At 35.8% G+C, this 20,716-nt stretch overlaps 2 protein-coding genes across 2 annotated transcripts; one reads left to right on the top strand and one right to left on the bottom strand.

Moving 5' to 3' along the window:
* The first annotated feature begins 3,003 nt into the window (after positions 1-3,003).
* Positions 3,004-16,121, top strand: LOC140768287 (fimbrin-2-like). Its single transcript, XM_073108522.1, has 14 exons — positions 3,004-3,273; positions 3,381-3,560; positions 3,645-3,871; positions 3,972-4,143; positions 5,095-5,133; positions 5,301-5,369; positions 5,450-5,566; positions 9,306-9,520; positions 12,180-12,335; positions 12,449-12,648; positions 12,852-13,009; positions 13,842-13,938; positions 15,530-15,621; positions 15,721-16,121. Exons 1-14 carry the CDS (start codon positions 3,187-3,189, stop codon positions 15,901-15,903), a joined length of 1,992 nt encoding a protein of 663 aa, XP_072964623.1. The 5' UTR covers positions 3,004-3,186; the 3' UTR covers positions 15,904-16,121.
* Positions 16,122-17,744: 1,623 nt separating this feature from the next.
* LOC140768288 (rho GDP-dissociation inhibitor 1-like) lies at positions 17,745-19,689 on the bottom strand. The gene is made up of 5 exons (XM_073108523.1): positions 19,361-19,689; positions 19,159-19,225; positions 18,351-18,569; positions 18,140-18,264; positions 17,745-18,045 (listed from the first exon to the last, which is right to left on the bottom strand). Exons 1-5 carry the CDS (start codon positions 19,583-19,585, stop codon positions 17,965-17,967), a joined length of 717 nt encoding a protein of 238 aa, XP_072964624.1. The 5' UTR covers positions 19,586-19,689; the 3' UTR covers positions 17,745-17,964.
* Between the last annotated feature and the right edge of the window lie 1,027 nt (positions 19,690-20,716).

Genomic DNA, 20,716 nt, shown 5'->3' with positions numbered 1-20,716 from the left:
GTGTAAAAAAAGTAATATAAAAATAATAGATATGTTATAAATTAAATATTTTTAAAATTTAGGACTAAATTATCATTAAGATATAGAATTGAATAATCAAATATTAAGGATAATTATGTAATTTTGTAAAAATAGTTGACCTAGTTAGTTGGCCAAAAAACTAGTCGTATTGCATGGTTCACCTATTCAACCACCTGGTCAATCGATTTTTACTGGGTCAATTGTTTATTCGGTCTAAAAACAAAATTGAACCAGTTTTGTCGGTTCATTATTCCGACCGTCCGGTCCGGTCCGGTCCGATCTGGTTCTGATAACTTTGCAAAAAAAAAAAAAAAAAAAAAGAAGCTTGAGCTTTGCTTAAATTAATAAGTTAGTGAACTTTATAAATAGGCCAAGATCGAGCGGCTCACAAGCTAAGAGCTTTATTGAACAGATAAGACTAGTAAAGGTGAAAATGGGTTGAATTAATTCCAATTTGACTAGTAATATGATGCGATTCATATAAAAATTCTTACTCGACTCGGATAAGAATAGAATTAAAAAAAAACAAGATATATATTCGGATATGGGTAGAAAACTCGGATATGTATAAGGTAGGGGTGAAAACGGGTCGGATTAAGTCCGACCCAACTCGCTATCCGATCCGGATCGGATCGGATACGGATAGGAAAATCCTATCCGATCCGGATTCGGATACGGATACGGATAGCTATTTCCAAAATTATCCGGATCCGGATCCGGATACGGATAGCCTTTTAGAAAAAAATCCGGATCCGGATACGGATACGGGTTTAGTTGATTTTATCGGATACGGATTTGGATAACGGATATCCATTTACTCGCTTAATAAATACCCAACTAAAGTTATTAAACCCTACCTCTATCTCTCATCTACTCACCATGTCCCCTAAATCTCCATCGACCTCACTGCTACCCGCGGCGCCGCCCTCACTGCTAGCCCTCACGGCCTCACCGGCTCACCCATTTTCACCGCCTCCCTCCTCCGGCCCTTCCTCGTCGACCTCGGCTCTCCTCCACCGGCCCTCCCTCGTCGACCTCAGCTCTCCTCCACCGGCCTCACTCCACGGGTCCTCGATCCCGTCGCCTCCATCTAAAATTAGCCCACCACCCTCACCGCCATCACTGCCTCCATCTACTCACCATCTCCCCCAAATCTCCATCGCCCTCACAGCCTCACTGCTAGCCGCGGCGCCGCCTCCATCTAAGGACAAAAATCCACATCGTCCTCACGGCCTCACCTGTTTTCACCGCCTCCTCCTCCGGCCCTCCCTCATCAAACTCGGCTCTCCTCCACCAGCCCTCCCTCGTCGACCTCAGCTCTCCTCCATCGGCCTCCCTCCACGGGTCCTCCTCCACTGCCACCGACCCTCCCTCCACGGGTTCCCTCCTCCACCGCCATCGGCCCTCCCTCCACTCCATTGGTTAGGTATATTAATGCATTCATAGACATTTTTAACCTTTGGCAGGATTGGGAGTATATTGACTATCTTTTTGGACCTAATGAATTTATCTCATTTAGTGATTATATTCTTCCTTAAAGTATGCACTTAGTATGTAAGCATAGGAGATCTTGTGTCAACTCATCCTGACGTTCCAAAGTTACTTACTGCTATTATCTAAGAGCAATTTACTGATAAAGTTTAACAGGACTCTGCACTGAACGAAATAGAAAAATGAGGAAGGATTTGAACAACACATTCCCATGTAGTTAATTTTCGAGTTTTGATCTAGTTTCAGTTTTTTCACTTCTTTTATGTACTCATGCTTCTAGTCTCTCGAGACTCTTGCTGTTACTAGCACAATTGTTTTGTTTACTTATTATACTTGTTTTGTTTGTTTTAGTTAACAAGCCTTTGTTTATCTGTCTGTAAAATATGCCTATATTAATGTTCTTTGCATGAGTTAATTGTGAATAATATTTAACTTCATAGATTGATATTCGTAGTAAGTTCATATTAATTTGTTTAAAATTTGATACGTATTTGTTTAAGATCCGAAAATTTATCCGAACACTATCCGATCCGTATTTGAAATCCGATCCGTATCCGAAAACTATCCGATCCGTATCCGAAAATTATCCGTATCCGTTTTCTTAGGATATTGTTTTAATTTTTGCTATCCGTCAAATATCTGTATCCGAATCCGTATCCGGATATGGATTGAGCACTATCTGAGCCGTATCCGATCCGTTTTCACCCCTAGTATAAGGACATCGGATATCCACTTAGCCACATATTTTTTGAATGATATATAATTTTTAATTTGCTTACTTAAATGGTGAATATTGATATTATTACTAATAATATGTTTTTCTAGAGATTGATTTTGCTAAATTTATATATATTTGATATGCAAAAAAATTATTTGTTTTTAGAACTCTTAATATTTTGTGTTAATTATCTCCAAAAGAAATATCATAATTTATTCATAATTTGATTTGCATACATTTAATATCTTATTCTTTATTCGAAATTTATCCATTATCTGTTTAGTTAAAATATAATTTTAAATTTTGCTATCTCTAATATCCGAATTTAAATCTGTATCCAAACCTAAAATATAAATCCGAATTTATTGTTCGCCCCTACCAAGAGGGATGAATAATAAGAACCTACAAATAAATCCTGGACAATAATGAGAGTTTTTCTGGTAGTCGGTTTGTCTGGGCATAAAATAATCTACCTAAATAGTTCAGTCCTCAACGATTTGGGTACATTCTTTTGGTACATAGGTCTAGTTTGGCATTCCGGTACCAAACAACAGCATTGCTCATTCATTATCTTCACGTGTCCCCCCGTGTCCGGTCCATCTTTATTTTCCTCGTTTCTCGTTTCTCGTTTCGCATTTCTACCTTTCCAATGCTATCCGTTTCTCAGATTCGTTTCCCTCGATATTTTTATATTTTGCGGATTAGGCTTGCCAACGGAAGAGAACTAGTAGAAGTTTGAAATCCTCACGGAGCCGTTGCTCCGTACGTTTCTTCTACTTTCCGTTACAACTCTCTCTCCCTTTATACACACTCTCTGAGCTGCAAAGAGCCCCACTCTCTCTGTCCAGTCTCTCTCTCTCTCTCTCTCTCTCCCCCCCCACTCTCCAGTTGCATCCAAGAACCAACCACCTATAGATCAAAGCAGCCAAAAGCAATCAAACACCCCAAATTTCGAAATGGCTGGCTTTGTTGGTGTTCTTGTCTCAGATCCTTGGCTCCAGAACCAGTTCACCCAGGTGGAGCTCCGCTCCCTCAAATCCCAGGTAAAGAAAAAAAAATGGTGAAAAATAATCCATCACTCCTTTCTCTTCCATTCCACACCGTGGTTCTAATAACTCCACTTGCCTTTTCTTGATTTCTTTGGTCGTAGTTCCTCTCAATGAGAGATCATGGAAGAGCTGATGGTGGATTAAAGTTATCCGACCTCGCCTCCGCAATGTCAAAGCTTAAGATCACCGGCGACGGCCTCACCGAGGAGGAGAGGTCTTCATTTCTTAGAGAGTCTTACGCCAACCTCAACGAGCAAGTCGATTTCGAGCTCTTCCTTCGGGTTTGATTCATAACCTTTTGCCCTTCATGGAGAGACCAACTTGGCTGTTTGTGTTCATGTGTTGTTGGGTTTGTTGCCTTGAAGGTTTATTTGAAGATGCAAGGCCAGGTCGGCACGAAGAGCTCCTCCTCGGCCTTCCTAAAGGTGGCGACGACGACTCTTCTTCATACTATTAGTGAGTCGGAGAAAGCCTCTTATGTCAGCCATATTAATAACTACCTTGGAGAAGATGGTTTCCTTAAGAAGTATCTTCCAATTGATCCCATGACCAATGACCTCTTTGAGATCTCGAAGAATGGTGTTCTTCTTTGGTAACCATTATTGATTTTAAAGTATATCTTTGAATTGCTTGGATGTGATGATGTGGGTAGGCATTAAAGGAGATTGTTCTATTTCGTTTGGTGTGTGAAGTAAACTTATTAATGTGGCTGTTCCGGGGACGATTGATGAGAGGGCAATCAACACAAAGAGAATGCTTAACCCGTGGGAGAAGAACGAGAACCATACACTGTGTCTTAATTCAGCGAAGGCCATTGGGTGTACTTTGGTCAATATTGGGACACAAGACCTAGCTGAAGGGAGGGTATGTTCTGATTTTCATCATAATGGCATACCATAAGATCTTTACTTAGTTGTGAATGCGCATTTGGTGAATGCACCATAACACAGTTATTTCTTTTCATGTTCCAGATATGTGAATCAAATCCTAGTGTAATCATGAAAATTCCCTTAATGTAATCTTATTATGTATAATCTAGTATTGTTTCCTCTTTCAATTTGCCTACTTACTTTTTCTTATCTAGAGGATGACACAATATTTGATGACATGATATTTTATCATAGTGATCTAGGTTGGTGAATATTTCTACAATGGTGAAGTTTTGAATGAATTTCTTTTGCTGAGTATCTTAAAGGATGATACATTGGCTGGATGAATTGTTTTACTTCCATGAAATTGAAATAGTTTCTTAATGCAAGCCTAGCGTTTTAGCCCCACTGGAGTGTCAAATTGGCCCCACAGAGATTGTCATCTCTACCTTGTGATGATGCATTTTCATGTTTACATGAATTATGAAGAGTTTATCTTAGTCATTTGATGTGATTAATGCATATATATATATATATATATATACATATATATATATATATATGTATTTATATTTATATTATTGTCCTTGTAGTTCTTAGGGCAGGTCGATACTTGATAGTATTGCTTTATAGATACTTCTCTAGCAGTTCACGTCAAAATCTGGAGGACATATAAAGTCATCCCTTATTTAATCTTTCCATAGATCCATGTATAACTCTAGTACTGCTTCATAGAATTGGAAAGGTTGGCTAAATATGTTTAATAGCTTTACTTCAATTGAGTACTGACTACTGCATTAAGAATCTCTCATGCAATATTTGAGGCTATGTTGCTCTGCTCTATGTTTAAGAAATGATTCCATATATCAGACTCTTTGTAAATGATAGAACACTCTAAAAAGGCTTTTTACTAATGTTGTTCTACCTTTTTATGCGTGCTTTGCAGCATCATCTTGTCCTTGGTCTGATATCACAAATTATTAAGGTACTTATTTGTTCTATAAGAATATTCTTTCCTTTGTGAATTCAACATGCATGTTGCAAAAAGTACAAAAACAGCAGAGAAGCTGCTTATATCTTTCTCTATATAATCTATATTATATTATTGGGACGTGAGCTGTTTAATCTTGTCTGACATAATTCTTCCATCAGATACAACTTCTTGCAGATGTCAACCTGAAGAAAACACCTCAGTTAGTTGAGTTGGTTGATGATAGCAAGGTGGGGTAATGATATCTGATCTGTAGCTCTCTTCAAAACCTTCATGCTGTTGTTGTCTATCAAATAATTTAAACTTGCAGGATGTTGAGGAGCTGATGAGCTTATCTCCAGAAAAGATTTTACTTAGGTGGATGAACTTTCAGCTGAAGAAAGGTGGCTTTAGAAGACTGATAACAAATTTCTCATCAGATGTGAAGGTTTGTTCAAACTTATGATGTTCTTATGATGTTGATCGACCTTCATCTATATAGAAAGGTTGTTGCAGAATATGCAGGTCATTACAAAGTTTACTCAAAATCCATAATTGGCTAAACTATCATTTGATTATGCCGATTGTTCCTTTGCTCTAACCAAAACTATTGCAATGTTTGCTCCTATAGTGGTGTTACAGACCAGATTTGGATTAATCCGGATGTAAGAAAATTATAAAAATTTAGGTTGTGGTAGCCTCATAAGATTGAATTCTAATAGCTCTGATTTCATATCAATCGGATGTCTGGATGAAAAAATATAATCAAAATAGTGGAGAAAGGTCATAATAGGGTAAAATGGTAAATATTTGACGTTGCGGCGGTCGTCGAAGGGTGAGACACGGCCAAGGGTGGTGGTGGATGGCTGCAGGGTAAGGTGGCTGCTGGAGGTGATAGTGAATATGGATTGGAGATAGAATTTGAGTTTCTAACTTAAATCTACTTCTAAAAAAATAAGACGATTTAATGACTATGATAAAAGAGATAAATGTGAGAATAAAAAAATAACTAAATTCAATTAATTCTTAATGCTTAGATGTTTGGATGAATAAAGCCCAACTCCTTTATATATATATAGATGTCAGGTACAATCAATTCTATTTGGACTTAGCCATAAAAGCTTATACGACTTAAACTAAGACTTGCCTTAAATACTTATATGATTTAATTGAATTTATCTTAGTAGCTTATATGACTTAATTAAACTTGTCTTAGTGGCTTACATGATTTAATTAGACTTGTTTTAAGGGCTTATATAAGTATGAATCAATTAAAAGTTAAATAGGTTCGATCCATTAAGCCCAATATCCTTATGATTTGATCCAATTAGGCTTGGATCGTATCAAGTGGAATTGAGAATTCACGGTAGCTTTTCTTTTTGGCTATACTTGAGTCTTTGGGATAATATGGGATTACAATCCGTCCCAAGAATTCTAAGCTTCTCTTCCAAGCTCACATTTAAGCTAGTTAGTTGTATTTATATCCCTTTTTGGTATCCCATTTCGTTATGCCTCAATTTGGTGATAAGATGATCCAGACAAGCTGCTAACTTCTAGATATCTAGTCCTTGAAATTAGACTTCATCCATGCCACTGCTATTTCTTTTAGGTAGAGTAACTCAATGGACATGCCTATGTGTTGCATTTACCACCTAATATAGGGATCAATTTCACTTTTAATGGTGAAAACCTTGCACTACAAGTTTAACCATTTTTAATCCTTCAAGTTCTATTTTTATTTTACTCACTCTCTTACATCCATGGTTTCCAGTTTTTCCAGTATCAGATTGGGATCAATATTGACCGTCCGGAAAAATGACACGTATTGGCCGCTCGCATTGGATCAGACTATTTTTTAATTATATAAAATTCTAAATATTATTTAAAAATACAGAAGAATTTTTAAAAATTTAGAAAAAAATGAGAGGAGAATAAGAAAATAAAAATTACTCACGTATAAAACCTAAAAACTTAAAAATGTATTAACTTACTTAAAATTCAAATCATTGATGAATATCGAGCTCTCTCTCCTCTCTCCCCCTCAAAACTCAAAACATACTCAAAAATTATTCACATAGACAAGGTTCCTATTTTCTCTTTACTTCTTCCCCCCTCTCTCTCTTAGGCTCTCATCAATTGGTGCTGCTGCTTCACCGCAGCAACAACAGTAGAGATCATGGAATCTACTCGGTACAGGAAGAGAAAGAGAAAGGGAATAAGAGAAATTCAAAACTAAAAAAATAATAATAAAAAAAACTCATCCAAGGTTGTCGAAGGTCGAGGTCATCCTTGTCAGAGAATGTTGTCGGAGGTTGAGATCGTCGGTGGAAGAAGTGAGAAAGAAGAGAAAAAGAGAGAAAACGAGAGAAAGAAAGAAAAAGAAGAGAGAAAAGAGATAAAAAGAAGCAGGTGGAGGGGTGGGGTTCGGGTCAGATCCCATCTGTTCCCATCAATTTCGGGCGAGATCGGCCAATAAAGAGGCAGGTGGAGTAGTGGGGTTCGGGTCGGATCCCACCCGTTCCCTCCAGTTTTAGGCGGGATACGGTCGATCCCGTCCAAAACAGATTGGGTATCGGCCGAGACCCCTGGCTGGTTTCAGCTAGGATCAGGATCGGCTAGACCACTTGAGATCAGCCAAAACTGGGAACTATGCTTACATCCACCATCACCATTTTAAAAGAAGATGAAGACAAAAGGCATTGGGAGCGTTTTTAAGGATTGCATTTCTTTCACATATTCCATAGGATATCACATTCTTACTGTGAAATGGAATGACAAACTTTATATTGCACATGGATTATGGATATGGATATTTAGTACCTAGAAGGAAAGTCCTATTACTTCCACTGTGTCCTCAATTTGACAGAGTCAACTTTTTCAAGCTAGAGAGATTTGGTGGGGTTATTGTCATGATCATGATGGTTCTGCACCTATTTCCTTTGTTGAAGATCTTGACCATTTTAACAAATAAGGCTTACACTGGACTTTTTTAGGAAATTAAAAGCTGAATTGATACGCTCTGGATTGGATTCAAGTGAGAGTTGTTTGATTTATTTTGGATTTAATTGTATTTAGTCTAATAACCCATTTAGTTCATCATGGGTCTTAAAGATATATTACTTTTGGGCCAATTTGAAGTATGTGTGGAATGTAATTCTTGATCATGTCATATGGTGTGAAAAGTCACCCTTGATCATATCTTGGTTACTATTTGATATAGTAGACAGCCACAGGAGATGTTTTTCTTAGCTACACTCAATCAAATTAAGTTGTCTTTTTCTCCTATGTCTGAGCGCAATATGTGCTGAGGTCCTCCTGAGTGAGCCTGTTCTTGATTCCATTTGGTTCTTTCTCTTCCTTTTCCCTTTCTTCTAGTTTTTTCCACTCTCTTTTCCCTTTACTTTTGCTCTGGATTAATATTTAACAACCGACTGAAACAGATCTAAACACATATAGCAGACCTGGTTGACCTTCTGGTCACTTTTGTGGATCCAACATTTGTAAGTGATGCAAGACAGGGTTTTTACTCTTTCATTGACTGCCTATGCAAAATTGGTGTTTGTTGTTGATTAAAAAATCTTCATGATACTCCAATATTATGTAAAAGCTGTTTAGATGTCTCCTTCTAGGCTAAGCACCTAAGTAGCTGCCTTGGCTTTTATGAACTACTTTACCCACATAGCTTCTAATATATATCAAGACAGTAGATATTTACAGGCTTTCTTAGTTCATCACTTCCATTTATTTATTATTTCTCTATATTTATGTTCTTGTATATTAACTCATCAAATGCTCTAAAAACTTAAGTTATTAGATAATGGTGGTTTTTGTTCTTTATACTCTAACAACCTCATTTTTGAGCTTATGATATTTTGATGTGCCTAAAAAGTGGATTGACTTTAAATAGGTATTTTTCTTCTTTTTCTTTAATTTAATCGGCAAAGTAGGGTCTAGCAGGGTTCAACAATCTGTGAACAAATTAAATTTACTTTTTTAATAATGGGCTTGTCTTTTGGACACATGACGGTAGTCATCTTCTCTGTTGCACAATCTTTTTGTTTGCATGAAAGTGGATTATATGTTAGCTAGAGCTTTGCTCATTTATTATTATTTTGGTAGTCCTTCCAAACTAAGACACTAGTAGTTGAGTTATAAACTTATAATGACTTACCACATGATCTTTGCAGGATAGCGAGGCTTATTCTTGCCTTCTAAATGTTCTAGCTCCTGAATGCAGTAGTAAACCATCTCCAATGGCCATCAAAAATCTTCTCGAAAGAGCAAAATTAGTTCTTGAGCACGCAGATAGAATGGGTTGCAAAAGATATCTGACCCCGAAGGACATTGTTGATGGTTTGCCAAATCTCAATCTTGCTTTTGTTGCACATATTTTCCAGAAAAGGTGAGATCATGTGCTATTTGATATCTACATTCTTTTAAAATTTCTGTTATTATTAGAGTTTCAAATACAAAATTGTAGCTCGAAGGTTTGTTTCTTCTGTTCTTAATGTAGAGCATCATGTATTAGACTCTTCGAATGACATAATGTTTCCATTTAAAAATCAACTATCATGTACTTGAGAGTTCATTACTAGTAGTGCATCTTTAAACTTCCACTGATCTGCTCGTGCTCTTTGTGATAACCATATTGGACTGAATTTTGTATGACAAGGAATTCTATCTGAGTATGGATACTAGTGGGCAGGTCCACTCAGGTATTGTCATTCAGATTCAACCTATTCTGATAATCCAGCCATGAAATTGCTTGCTTCCAAGATTATGTTGAGCATATTCATCTTCAAAATTATCGTAAAAGAGGAAATAAACTAATTAAAGTGCTTTACAAACCTATAGTTACTTGATTGAGTGAGGGAGGCCTCGCCACATGCTTGAAAAGTGACCTACACTGCTTGATATAGCCTTGATGGTGATAGTATTAAAATTAACATTATGGTTAGCCTGGGGAAGACTTTTGACATGCTTTTGTCAGGATTTACAAACTGGTGGTTGGCAATGGAACTTTTCATTGGTAAAGCAGGATAAATGGTGTGAAGTGGAATGAAGTTGAGGTTGTTTAATGGGAAAAGGAATTTAATGGAGCATGCAAAAGTTCACCTTAGTTGCCTTTTAGGGTAGGTTTGAAGCTGAAGTTGGAATCTCACTTAAAAACTCCAGCCTTTCTAGTATGGTGCAGTGGTTGTGATGGATGCTTGATGTAGAAATACAGAATGAGACTCTTGTGTCTTGATTTATATAATTGGTCTTGGATATTCTTCCTATCTTTCTAGAATATAGGTGTAGAGGAGCCATGCTAGAGCAATTTATTGTCAGCTCCAATCGGTTTGAAAGTACAAAATTCTTTCCTCCATGTCAGCTTCAGCCTAATCCATTGCACGATATGGTTTTTCTCTTTTAATAATGTTCCCTTATTAGGTAACTTAAATTAAATTAAGGAATATAATACTTCTGTGAGGCACTGATGATAACTCAATGGGGCTATGAATCCAGGATCAAGATAATGTCTAGATATTATGTAGTCATTTTGAGTCAAACTTGAGCTAGGTACCTCAGAATTGACTTCCACTGGACTAACCAAGAATTATTCTGCTCCCGCTCGACTCAGTTAATAATTGAGTAAAACAAGTCTAACCAAGAATTATTCTAGCATGAGCAGCTGACAAGACAGCAATTTCTTTGGTACCCTTATCTTGGACATTAATCCCCTCTTTTGCTATCTGCGAGTATCCTAGAATTTTTTAGTCAGATTTAAATAAGATACATTTCTCAAGTATTGTGCCCAAACTCTGCTGATGTCTTCTTTGGCTGGAGAAATCCAAAGATATCCTGAATGATTTCAAACATGAGTTTCCACCTCGCTTTCTAGATCAATGGGCTACAAAAGTTGACAGTTTTCTGTTATCACTGTCTGCTTTACACTATCCTTTATTCCTGTCTGGGGTACTTGCTACTTAGTATGTTTATCAAATTATATTGTCCAAATTGGTCTTCTTCCTTTACTTTAGCTAAAGATACTGGCATCCATAAAAGAGTTTAAACCAGAATACTGCAGAATCTTGATTTAGACAAAATATATTGCCTTGCAATTGTACTTTCACACTTTATCATTCCATTGCTCAACAAAGGTTGAAAACGTTGGCAACTATGTTTTATAAATCGTACAATTTTAGCATCTGAAAAAGTATGAAAAATAGTCATAATGACATATCAGTTATAAATATATGACTTTCTAATATTTGTCTTTTCTCTTTGGATTCAATTAGATAACTAGGCAATATATTTTGTGAAATCCTTGTACTAACTAATCTTTAATTCTCTGTTAACTTTTAATTCATGAGCTATTAATCAAACTGATTGAAACAAAATTAGAAAATCCCAGAGAATGAAAGCAACTACTGTGCTCCTGTACATGGCACATTTTTAGAATGTATAACTGCTTGAATCACCAAGGTCTGCATACAAGGATGTTCATGCAATGCCTGAATTTAAAAGTACCATGTGAAGTGTGGTTTTGAGTTCTGACAGCATCTACTAGTTGGTGACTTACATTTTCCTTAATGAATGGATTGAATTGCTACAAGGCCTGTACATTGTTACTGCCCAATGCTGGTGCATAGAAAGATAAATCCTGAACTATGCTGAACATGGTAGAAATAGAAGTTGATCAGAATTGAGATAGCTGTCCAAATTAATATGATAGGCTGCTACTTCTTGTACTCGAGCTTCCTTGAAATATTTACGTCAATTTTCTTTCATCAAGAACAAATTTCATGAATCCACCTAGACTGATGCATCATAACATCATAAACATTAAAATTTATTTGTTGCAGCCCACCTAAAAAGAACAAAATGCAACAGATGCCTTTAGTAGTTGAAACGACCTTATCTGGTTACTGAACATTTTATATTAAGTTTAATGGGGCTAGCTCTTTCTTAGTTTGCTCAAAACATTTGAAATTAAATAATATTGGATAATTGATGCTTTCGCAAGTGCCTAGCATAAAATCATAAATATACTCACAGCTATGAATTGTAATATGCAGGAATGGATTATCAAAGCAGATGAAACAAGTATCCTTTTTGGATGCAACATTGGATGATGTACAAGTTTCACGAGAAGAAAGAGCATTTAGACTATGGATCAATAGTCTTGGAATTTCAACTTATATTAATAATGTGTTTGAAGATCTTAGAGATGGGTAAGGCATCCAATTTAAGTTAATATCTGTGATATGATTTTTTTTCCCTTCTGTTTGGTATGCTGTTTTTGGGGCTTCAGCTGGTATTCTAATACTTTGTTATTTTAAAACAGATGGGTCCTTCTAGAGGTCATTGACAAGGTAGCTCCTGGTATAGTTAACTGGAAGACTGCAAATAAGCCTCCAATCAAAATGCCATTCAAAAAAGTAGAGAACTGTAATCAAGTTCTGAAAATAGGGAAACAACTGAAATTTTCCTTGGTCAATATTGCTGGGAATGATATTGTGCAAGGAAACAAGAAACTAATTTTAGGTAGGTTTTATTGTATTTATTATATATCATGCATAGCTTAAGTCTGACATTGATTTGAGTCTTATCTATTTGATACATCTACATTTCCATAAAATATTAGTCATTATTCCACTTCTGTTGACATCATTCAGAAGTGGGCACATTGTTGCTCAAACATATCTTACTGGTTTTGACATTGTTTATCTGTTTGGTTTTTATATCAGCTTTTCTGTGGCAATTGATGCGGTATAATATCCTCCAACTTTTGAGGAACTTGAGATTTCATTCTCATGGAAAAGAGATAACCGATGTTGACATATTGAGCTGGGCTAACAGTAAAGTAAAGAGTTCCGGGAAGCACCGACGGATGGAAAGTTTTAAGGTATGCATTTGCATAGCAACTAAAAGTTTGTGAGTTCTTCAAGAAGTATAAGATTCAAATTTATTTTATTGTTGAAAATGTTACTCATTATCTGTAACTTCTCAACATGCCAATCATGAGTTGTTAAGACTAGGCTAAAAGAATAGCATTTACTGGTCACCAGCATATATATCTCACAGATATGGACTACTTTTGAAGGTTTTTTTTAATGTTTTCAATGATGAGTTACTCTTTCTCACTCATATGTATAATTAGAGGTTAAAGTTCTTTTCTGTTGCAGTAAAGCAAGTGGGATAAGAGGGTATACTTTTGGATATCTTGCATGTATACTCCTCAAAATATCCTTATTTGTTTGTATGCCTTATAAATTTCATATTACATGTATATCCTTTAACGCCCATGATTTTTGCACCGACTTTTAGGTTTTTAACGGTTATAAGTAATAAAATCTTAATAATTTAAAAAATGAACTTAACTGAATGGGATACATGAAAACAAGAATAAGGGCAATTTTGTTGATCAAATTTTTGTGATATTTGAATGCCATATAATAAGAAAGTAGGGTTTTCAAATCCATGCAAAAGTCAAGTGTTTTGATGTGATACATACAAAAAACGAATACTTTATAGAACTTTGTTCCTTTATAACATCTGAGTTCGCTCATTGCTCCAACTCACTTCATCCCCATATTTTCTCATCTTCCAACTCTAATTGCCTGCCTATTTGAATCTTATACTTCTGAATATCAAGCCTTTTCTAGCTTCCTGCAGATGCCATAAATACATGTGTTCAGGAAAATTTGATGACTTATCATGGTTTTTCAACTTTGCAGGATAGGAGTCTCTCAAGTGGCATTTTCTTTCTTGAATTACTCAGTGCTGTGGAACCTCGAGTTGTAAACTGGAGCGTTGTAACTAAAGGAGAGACAGGTAAATGAATTTGAACCTGTTACAGAAGAAAATACTTTATTTTGGATTAGATCCATTTTGCTGAATGGACCTAGGTAGAGCGTCCATCAGCCTTTTTACATCATGAGAATTTACTTGATATATTTAACAGTTAATACCTAGAACATAGTTACTAGGTTTATATCTGAGTCTGATTTGTTCATTATTCTCTTATCATTTGGTATGTTATCATGTAATTAAGTAAAGTGCCAAAATGGTTCACCTTTCTCTGCAAGCAAGTCAAGTAACTATCAGAAAAGTTGATGTCTTCTTTCTATCTAACTATCTGGACCATCTTTCTGCCTCCAAGGTGGTCCTTAGAACTGATTGCACTATGTGCTTTATCTTTCTTGGATATAATTTGGACACCATGTCAACACTGTGATAAGATCAACAGATTAGTTGCCAGCCATCGGCAGGTTACTAATTATAAGTGTCATATCTTATTTCTTTTGTCTTAGGTCAGTAGTTTCTAGTTTGGTCTTTCTCGGATTGAGGTGCATGGGCCCACATATAAGTCAGTGAGTAACTTCAGTTACACACTTTCTTCTTTCTTTCTAATTTCTACATGTCCATACTTCTAGTATTTTAGCAAGATGTCATTGATTTGTAGTTGCAAAAAGAAAAAAGAAATCAGAAAATTCCAATCTTAAAGTAACACAGTTTATGTTTCCAATCCTCCTCTCAATATCATCAAATTGTCTCTTGCAAATTCTCTTTTGTATTTTCATTACTGTACACATATCTAACCTATCACCAATTTTATTTTGGTGTCCATCTGTAATTTCTGTTTATCTATAACAATCTGTCCACCAAATTTAAAGTTAATTTTAACGTTCTTAATGGTTCTGCTATTGCTTGAGATTCTTGCTTTGCTGTCCTGCTGATGCTCTTTGGTGCTTCATTTTACTCAATCATAATTTTTATTTATCTGATTCGCTTCTTTTTTGGTAGCATTTCAGTTATCTTGTTTTCCTCCACTTTTAGCTGTAATTGGAGCATTCCCTGAATAGGTTTGGCTACAATTCTGCTTTTCTGTAGGCTATGCTGTCAAAATTTTTTGGATTTCACTTCTGAGCATAAGCTTCTTGTCATTTGTGTATCTCGCGATGAGGTTTATTTTTTTTAATTGCACAGATATTATCCTCTCCTTGCTGCTCTCGTCATGAAGCCTATTTTCTGTAACTGCTATTTCTATTATGATTGTTAGATAAATAGAAACTAGGAAAAGTAGTTATAACATGTATGTTATTTTTGCCTTGTGAATCTTCATTTGGAAGTATATTAAAACTGTAAAAGTTCTATACTCTGACAAACAAGCAAGCAAGACAGAAAAAAGCTGCGAAGGTTAATAAGTTTCAGCTTATATCATTCTGCAGTTACCTTACCATTATAGTAAACTGAGTGTTGAAATCAGTTTTTTTAAGTCCTCGCGTAACTGCATTGACTATTGATCTTTCTCTATGATCATATTTGTATTCGTATTGTTTTAATTGGTTGTTATTTTGTTAAATAATAGCTGTTCTGTTATTGCAATAGTTTTATCAGAAAATAACATGGTACAATAATACAGATGAAGAAAAAAAGATGAATGCTTCCTATATCATCTCAGTGGCAAGGAAGCTTGGCTGCTCCATATTTTTGCTTCCTGAAGACATATTAGAGGTAAAGTAACAACACAAATGTGGATAAAAGGTCAACTTTCTTGACAAGTTAGTCTCATTGCCTACTATTTATATACCCTTGATTTCACTTACACTTCAGGTGAACCAAAAGATGATGCTTACTTTAACAGCGAGCATCATGTACTGGCATCTGAAAAGGCCAACCGAAGACAGATCTGTGCCATCAGATGGTGAAAATGGAAGTTCTTCTGAGACAATCTCAAATTCAACTTTAGATGACTCTGCATCTGAGTCATCAACAGATGATAATGGAAGCAGATAGTTGGTTATACATAAGCAGACAAAACTCAAGCTGACTCCGCTAATTTTTCTTCATTGTCCTTTTGTTAGAAAGTTTGAAACAAGGAAACTAGTTCCAAGCAAGTAACTTTGATAATGCAAAGGCTTGAACTAGATGGAAAAAAGAAAACACCGTAATGAATGTGAATATCTACATAAAGTAAGTCCTCAAACTAGCCAGTTTGATGCAAATATATATCAGTTGCTTCTTCAGATAATTATCTCTTACAGACTGCCAGTTTGAATTGTTGTGGTATTACCTTATATTTTTTTTGAGTGAGAACAGCGGTATATTCTTATACTGCCTTGCTGCAATTCTTACATAACTACACAATAGTTTTCTTTCATCTCTGGCCCTTTGCGTGTATTCTTTTTTTAGGCTTTATTTCATACATGTGTTATTCCTTTTTGTTTTAGGTTTTTCTATTAACCTTTTTTCTTTTAGTTGAGATATAGATAAGAAGTACAAGCATTTTTATACATATTTTCTATTTCCTTGTTATGAAATGAATTTTGGATTTGAAAAAGCTATGCAACTAAAAGTATCTGACTTGATAACTAGTACTTAAATCCTTTTTTAGTGAGGCTTCTAATTCACTGAGTTATGATTCTACAACCACATACCCACTGCTGAATTTAATTTTGCTTATTTGTATTTACAACAAAAAAAAAATAGAAACAATTGTTAGCAAACAGGCTTTCTATTTTATATTAGAACAAAATCAAAATGAAGCTTTAGGATAGAGCAAAAAGTAAGCAAAAAACAGAAGCTCCAATTTGTCATGTTACACATAAAAATGAATGTGTTAACAAAAAACTGTTTTTGTTAAAGAAGAATATAGAGTCTTTAAAAGATAGAATCTATATTTATGGATTCGCTTTTCTCATCTTACCCAGGTTTATCAAAATATTGTGTTTATAGTCAGCCTTTGGGCAATTTTTGAGTGGATTCATTTGTTTCTGATAATCATAGGAAAAGATCATGATGCCATACTTTATTCGTTAAATCATATTAATTATAAAAAAAGAGGCTAATGGGATTATGCTTAGATAGAGGGGCTCAAATTATATGAGTATTCTCGAATTCAAATCTTAGCACCATTGGTTTTAATTTGAGGCATCATAATGTTTTCACTTCTCTCCAAAACATATATTCTGTTGAAAATGGAATCATTAAATCATAATAATTAAATACTCAACCAGCATACTTGCTCATATGAGGTTTCATGAAACTTGAGTCAAAGCTAATCTTTTTGTTTCTAATTGGTTATACAGCAAAGGGTAGAGATCAACAAAGGAACTGATGTCCTCAAGGAGAAAAATTACACCAATACTAGTCATCAGTACCAACACTTAGCAAAAGAAATTCCAATACTATCCCCTTTGTGGGTTTTACATAATATTTTTCTTTCCGAGACTAAGTTTTACAAAATATTATTATCTCATATTTGAATACTATTACTGAGATAATCCTTTTTCTCTTGTTAACTGCAATGCACATATTGACTATGATGAATAATTTGATTTGTAAAAATGTCAACAAGGATCTTTTGATGGACAGATGATATTATTACTTGCATGCTAAAGCACAAAGGCCCAAATAATTTTATACCTTGGAATGTTTGCTATCATATATGTCACTTGATTTATGATCTTATCTCTTTGCATGACAAGAAACTTGTCATTGTTGTCAAGAAGAAAAAATCCTTCAAAATCATCCAAAATCAACTGAAATCAAATAGCTTAGATGATTCTAAAATTAGAATCTCCATTCTATTACTCTAGGAAACTGGGATTCCACAGAGGGTATTACATTCAGAAGAATCCAAATATCCCACATCAACCAACAAAGGAGGTTAAATGGTCTCTTGCATAGAAAATATAATTAGCTTGGTACATAACGAATATATCCTCAGTTCACTCAATATGCAAAGAACATAAGCCAAATCACTCGCCTAAATCTTCTAGAGAAATTGTAAAAACTCATATCTCTTTCTGGATGGATGGATGGATTGAAATAAAATTAGGAGCATTTTAATCACACTCAAACAGTCGACGGCCAGTCCTTTCTGATCTCAAAGTAGTAGCTCATATCAAGATAGCACTTACCATCATCGTCCACAAACTGACACAAAGGTAACATAATATATCATCTCCTACTCAACTCTTCTTTTAAGAAAACTTAATAGAAACTATGTTCAATCTAGTGTAATGTATACCTTTGTTCTAGCAGAATAGGATCCCCTTGCAAATAGACCAGAAGGGGTAGTCTCCTCTTCTAGTTCATATGTGTAAGGTTCCTTCTGAGGACTAAAGGTCCCTAGCATTACTTTTGTGTTCTCCACTGCACAAACATCACAACATGGTATGATGAAGTTGAAGTTAATAAATCACTTGCTCTAAGAAATGAATGAGAAGAGGATGCGTCACCTCTTACTCCAGTCTTCCAGACGGTGTTTGTGTATCTGAGCCCAGAGACAATGTTGTTGGAGACGACGAACGAGAATTTGAGGCGATAACGGCTTCCATCTTTGAGGCCGAAGGCATAGCCCTTTGCGTCCCGCTTAAATGGGATTGGTAAGACTAGATTAGGGCGTTCGGGGGTTAGTATGGTGAGGTCTAGGATCTGCACTTCTGGGTCTGGGTCCTCTGCAAAACCACCATTGTATCTCCTCTTACTTACATGTTAATGTATCATCACAATTATGTCATAAGAACATAGAAACAGTCGGGGGAAATTTATATTTAGCACCAATATATATATATAGTGTGTTTATTAGGTTTTACTACATCTGTTAAGTGGGTCAACCTCATGAGAATGTGACATGCTTCAGCTTGGATATGCAGGATCTTTTCTTGCAAGGAGACTTGAAGTAGAAGAGAAGAGTTCTTTCTTCTAAGAGTTATATTCCTAATTGGAAAGATGAGTCTATAATTTGCATTGAAGGTTTGCAGTGGTGTGATCTATCTTGAGGTTTTTGGAGTTTTATATTGTTCTCATTGATAGAATTTGTATTGAGGATTTAGCTCATCAATTTGCAGAAAATTTTCTGACATTTGCCTTTTCTTTTTTGTGATTTATTTCTTCATGCACAACAATACCTTCTGTGTCTATCCGGGTGCAATTTTATATACCAATTGACATTAAAAAAAAACTGACCCTAAATATTTGAGACTTATATTATTGTTGTTGTTGTTGTTGTCAATAGACAGTTAATGAAACTCAGGATGTAAATACCTCCAACATTAGATAAATCAACACTTCCAAGGAGTTGCTCTTTCCACCTCCTCAAGCTTTCATCATCCTGACATTTACAACCCCATTCACCATAGAACACATTAGATATTTAGACAACACAAGAATTACAGATACTAGCAAAAACAATCATAATGTGAACATCTTTCTATTCAATGTTTTTTCTCTCAAGAATGGTGCATACCTTGTCCATCTCAAGCTGGTCCTTGAGGGGGACCTGAGGACCTAACAGCACGGGTCGCTTCTCCTCCTCGTCCTCATCCTCACCGCCGTCTTCCTCGTCGTTTAGATCCGCCGAGCTCACCGAGGCGTAGCTATATTTCCTGCTTAGCTGCTCGCTTTTCTTGTTCTGTTCCTCATCTTCCTCCTCTTGGTGATCCTTCTTCTGCTCGTGCTCTCCTTTCTCCATCTCTTGGGTTTTGGAGGCAATGCCCTTTGCAACCTGAGAGATATATTCTTTCTTTGTCTTTCTTCTCTAGAAAGAGAGAGTTTAGAGAGAGAGAGAAAGAGGGTGAGAAGAAGGGGAGGAAGAAGAGGTCATTGTTAGGAGGATTGCTATTTTGTATTGCGACAAGTGGAAGAGAGGCCTCCTTTTTTGCGAATTTGAAGACCGTTGGAGGTCTGGCTAAAGATGGAGGGAAGGAGGGCTCAATTTGAGGGGAAACAGGTGGAGGGACAAGCAACGTCCTACGACCTACGTGGGCAGGATCTTCTATAGGAAGAGCGGAGGAGTTTCGTGCAGTCAGAGTACATGGCACCTCGTCATTGGCGTCCAAGTGGAAAAATAGTGGAAGGATAAAATTTTGGAAATTTGCAAACCCTCTCTATCTTGTGGAGTTATTTTGGCTCAAGCCCTACGTTATTGCCAACCTTTTACAAAATAACTCCTGCCTTTCACGGAAAAATATTCATATAAAAAAATTATTAGGTTAATTTTAACTCACCTCACCTCACCTTAAAGTATAAGAATCTAGAAATGAATATTCTAAGTTACCCTTGCCTTCCAATGGTTTTACTTTTAGTAATATAGTTTTTGATTTAATTCCATGTTATTCCAATCAATGAGTATTCAAATTGTGCTCTTGGCAAAAGTATTTTTGATAATTTCGTAAGCATGGTTAGTTAATCTTTGTAGAAAAAACTTCCATTTAATAAGCTGCGGGGCTTGAGGTTGTGTGGGAAGTTTCTTTTTTCAAAGTGAGAATTCTGAGTAGTAGTAGAAGCCCTGTTTTATTTTCATTGAAATTGAAAAAAATAGTAATCTTTTATAAGATTATGGAAGATTAACCACAAAAAAACAAATAATTTAGCCAATCCCAACATATGAGCCATAAGAAGGCCCTATAGCACACACAAAAAGAAACAAAGTTAAACAATCACTTACAACCACAAATTAACAAACTACGGAGTTATCTAAACCACCGGACAATTACCACAATTATCAAACAACAAAAAACTCTAGACATCCACAAATGAACTACACATCAAGAAACAAAGTAAACCATCAGCAACTGCACAACTCCACCATTCCTCATCCTCC

The sequence above is a fragment of the Typha angustifolia genome, chromosome 10, assembly GCF_048772165.1.
Source record: "Typha angustifolia cultivar Huaian chromosome 10, ASM4877216v1, whole genome shotgun sequence".
NCBI classification, from domain to species: Eukaryota; Viridiplantae; Streptophyta; class Magnoliopsida; order Poales; family Typhaceae; genus Typha; species Typha angustifolia.
This window is presented reverse-complemented; position numbering and strand designations above follow the sequence as displayed.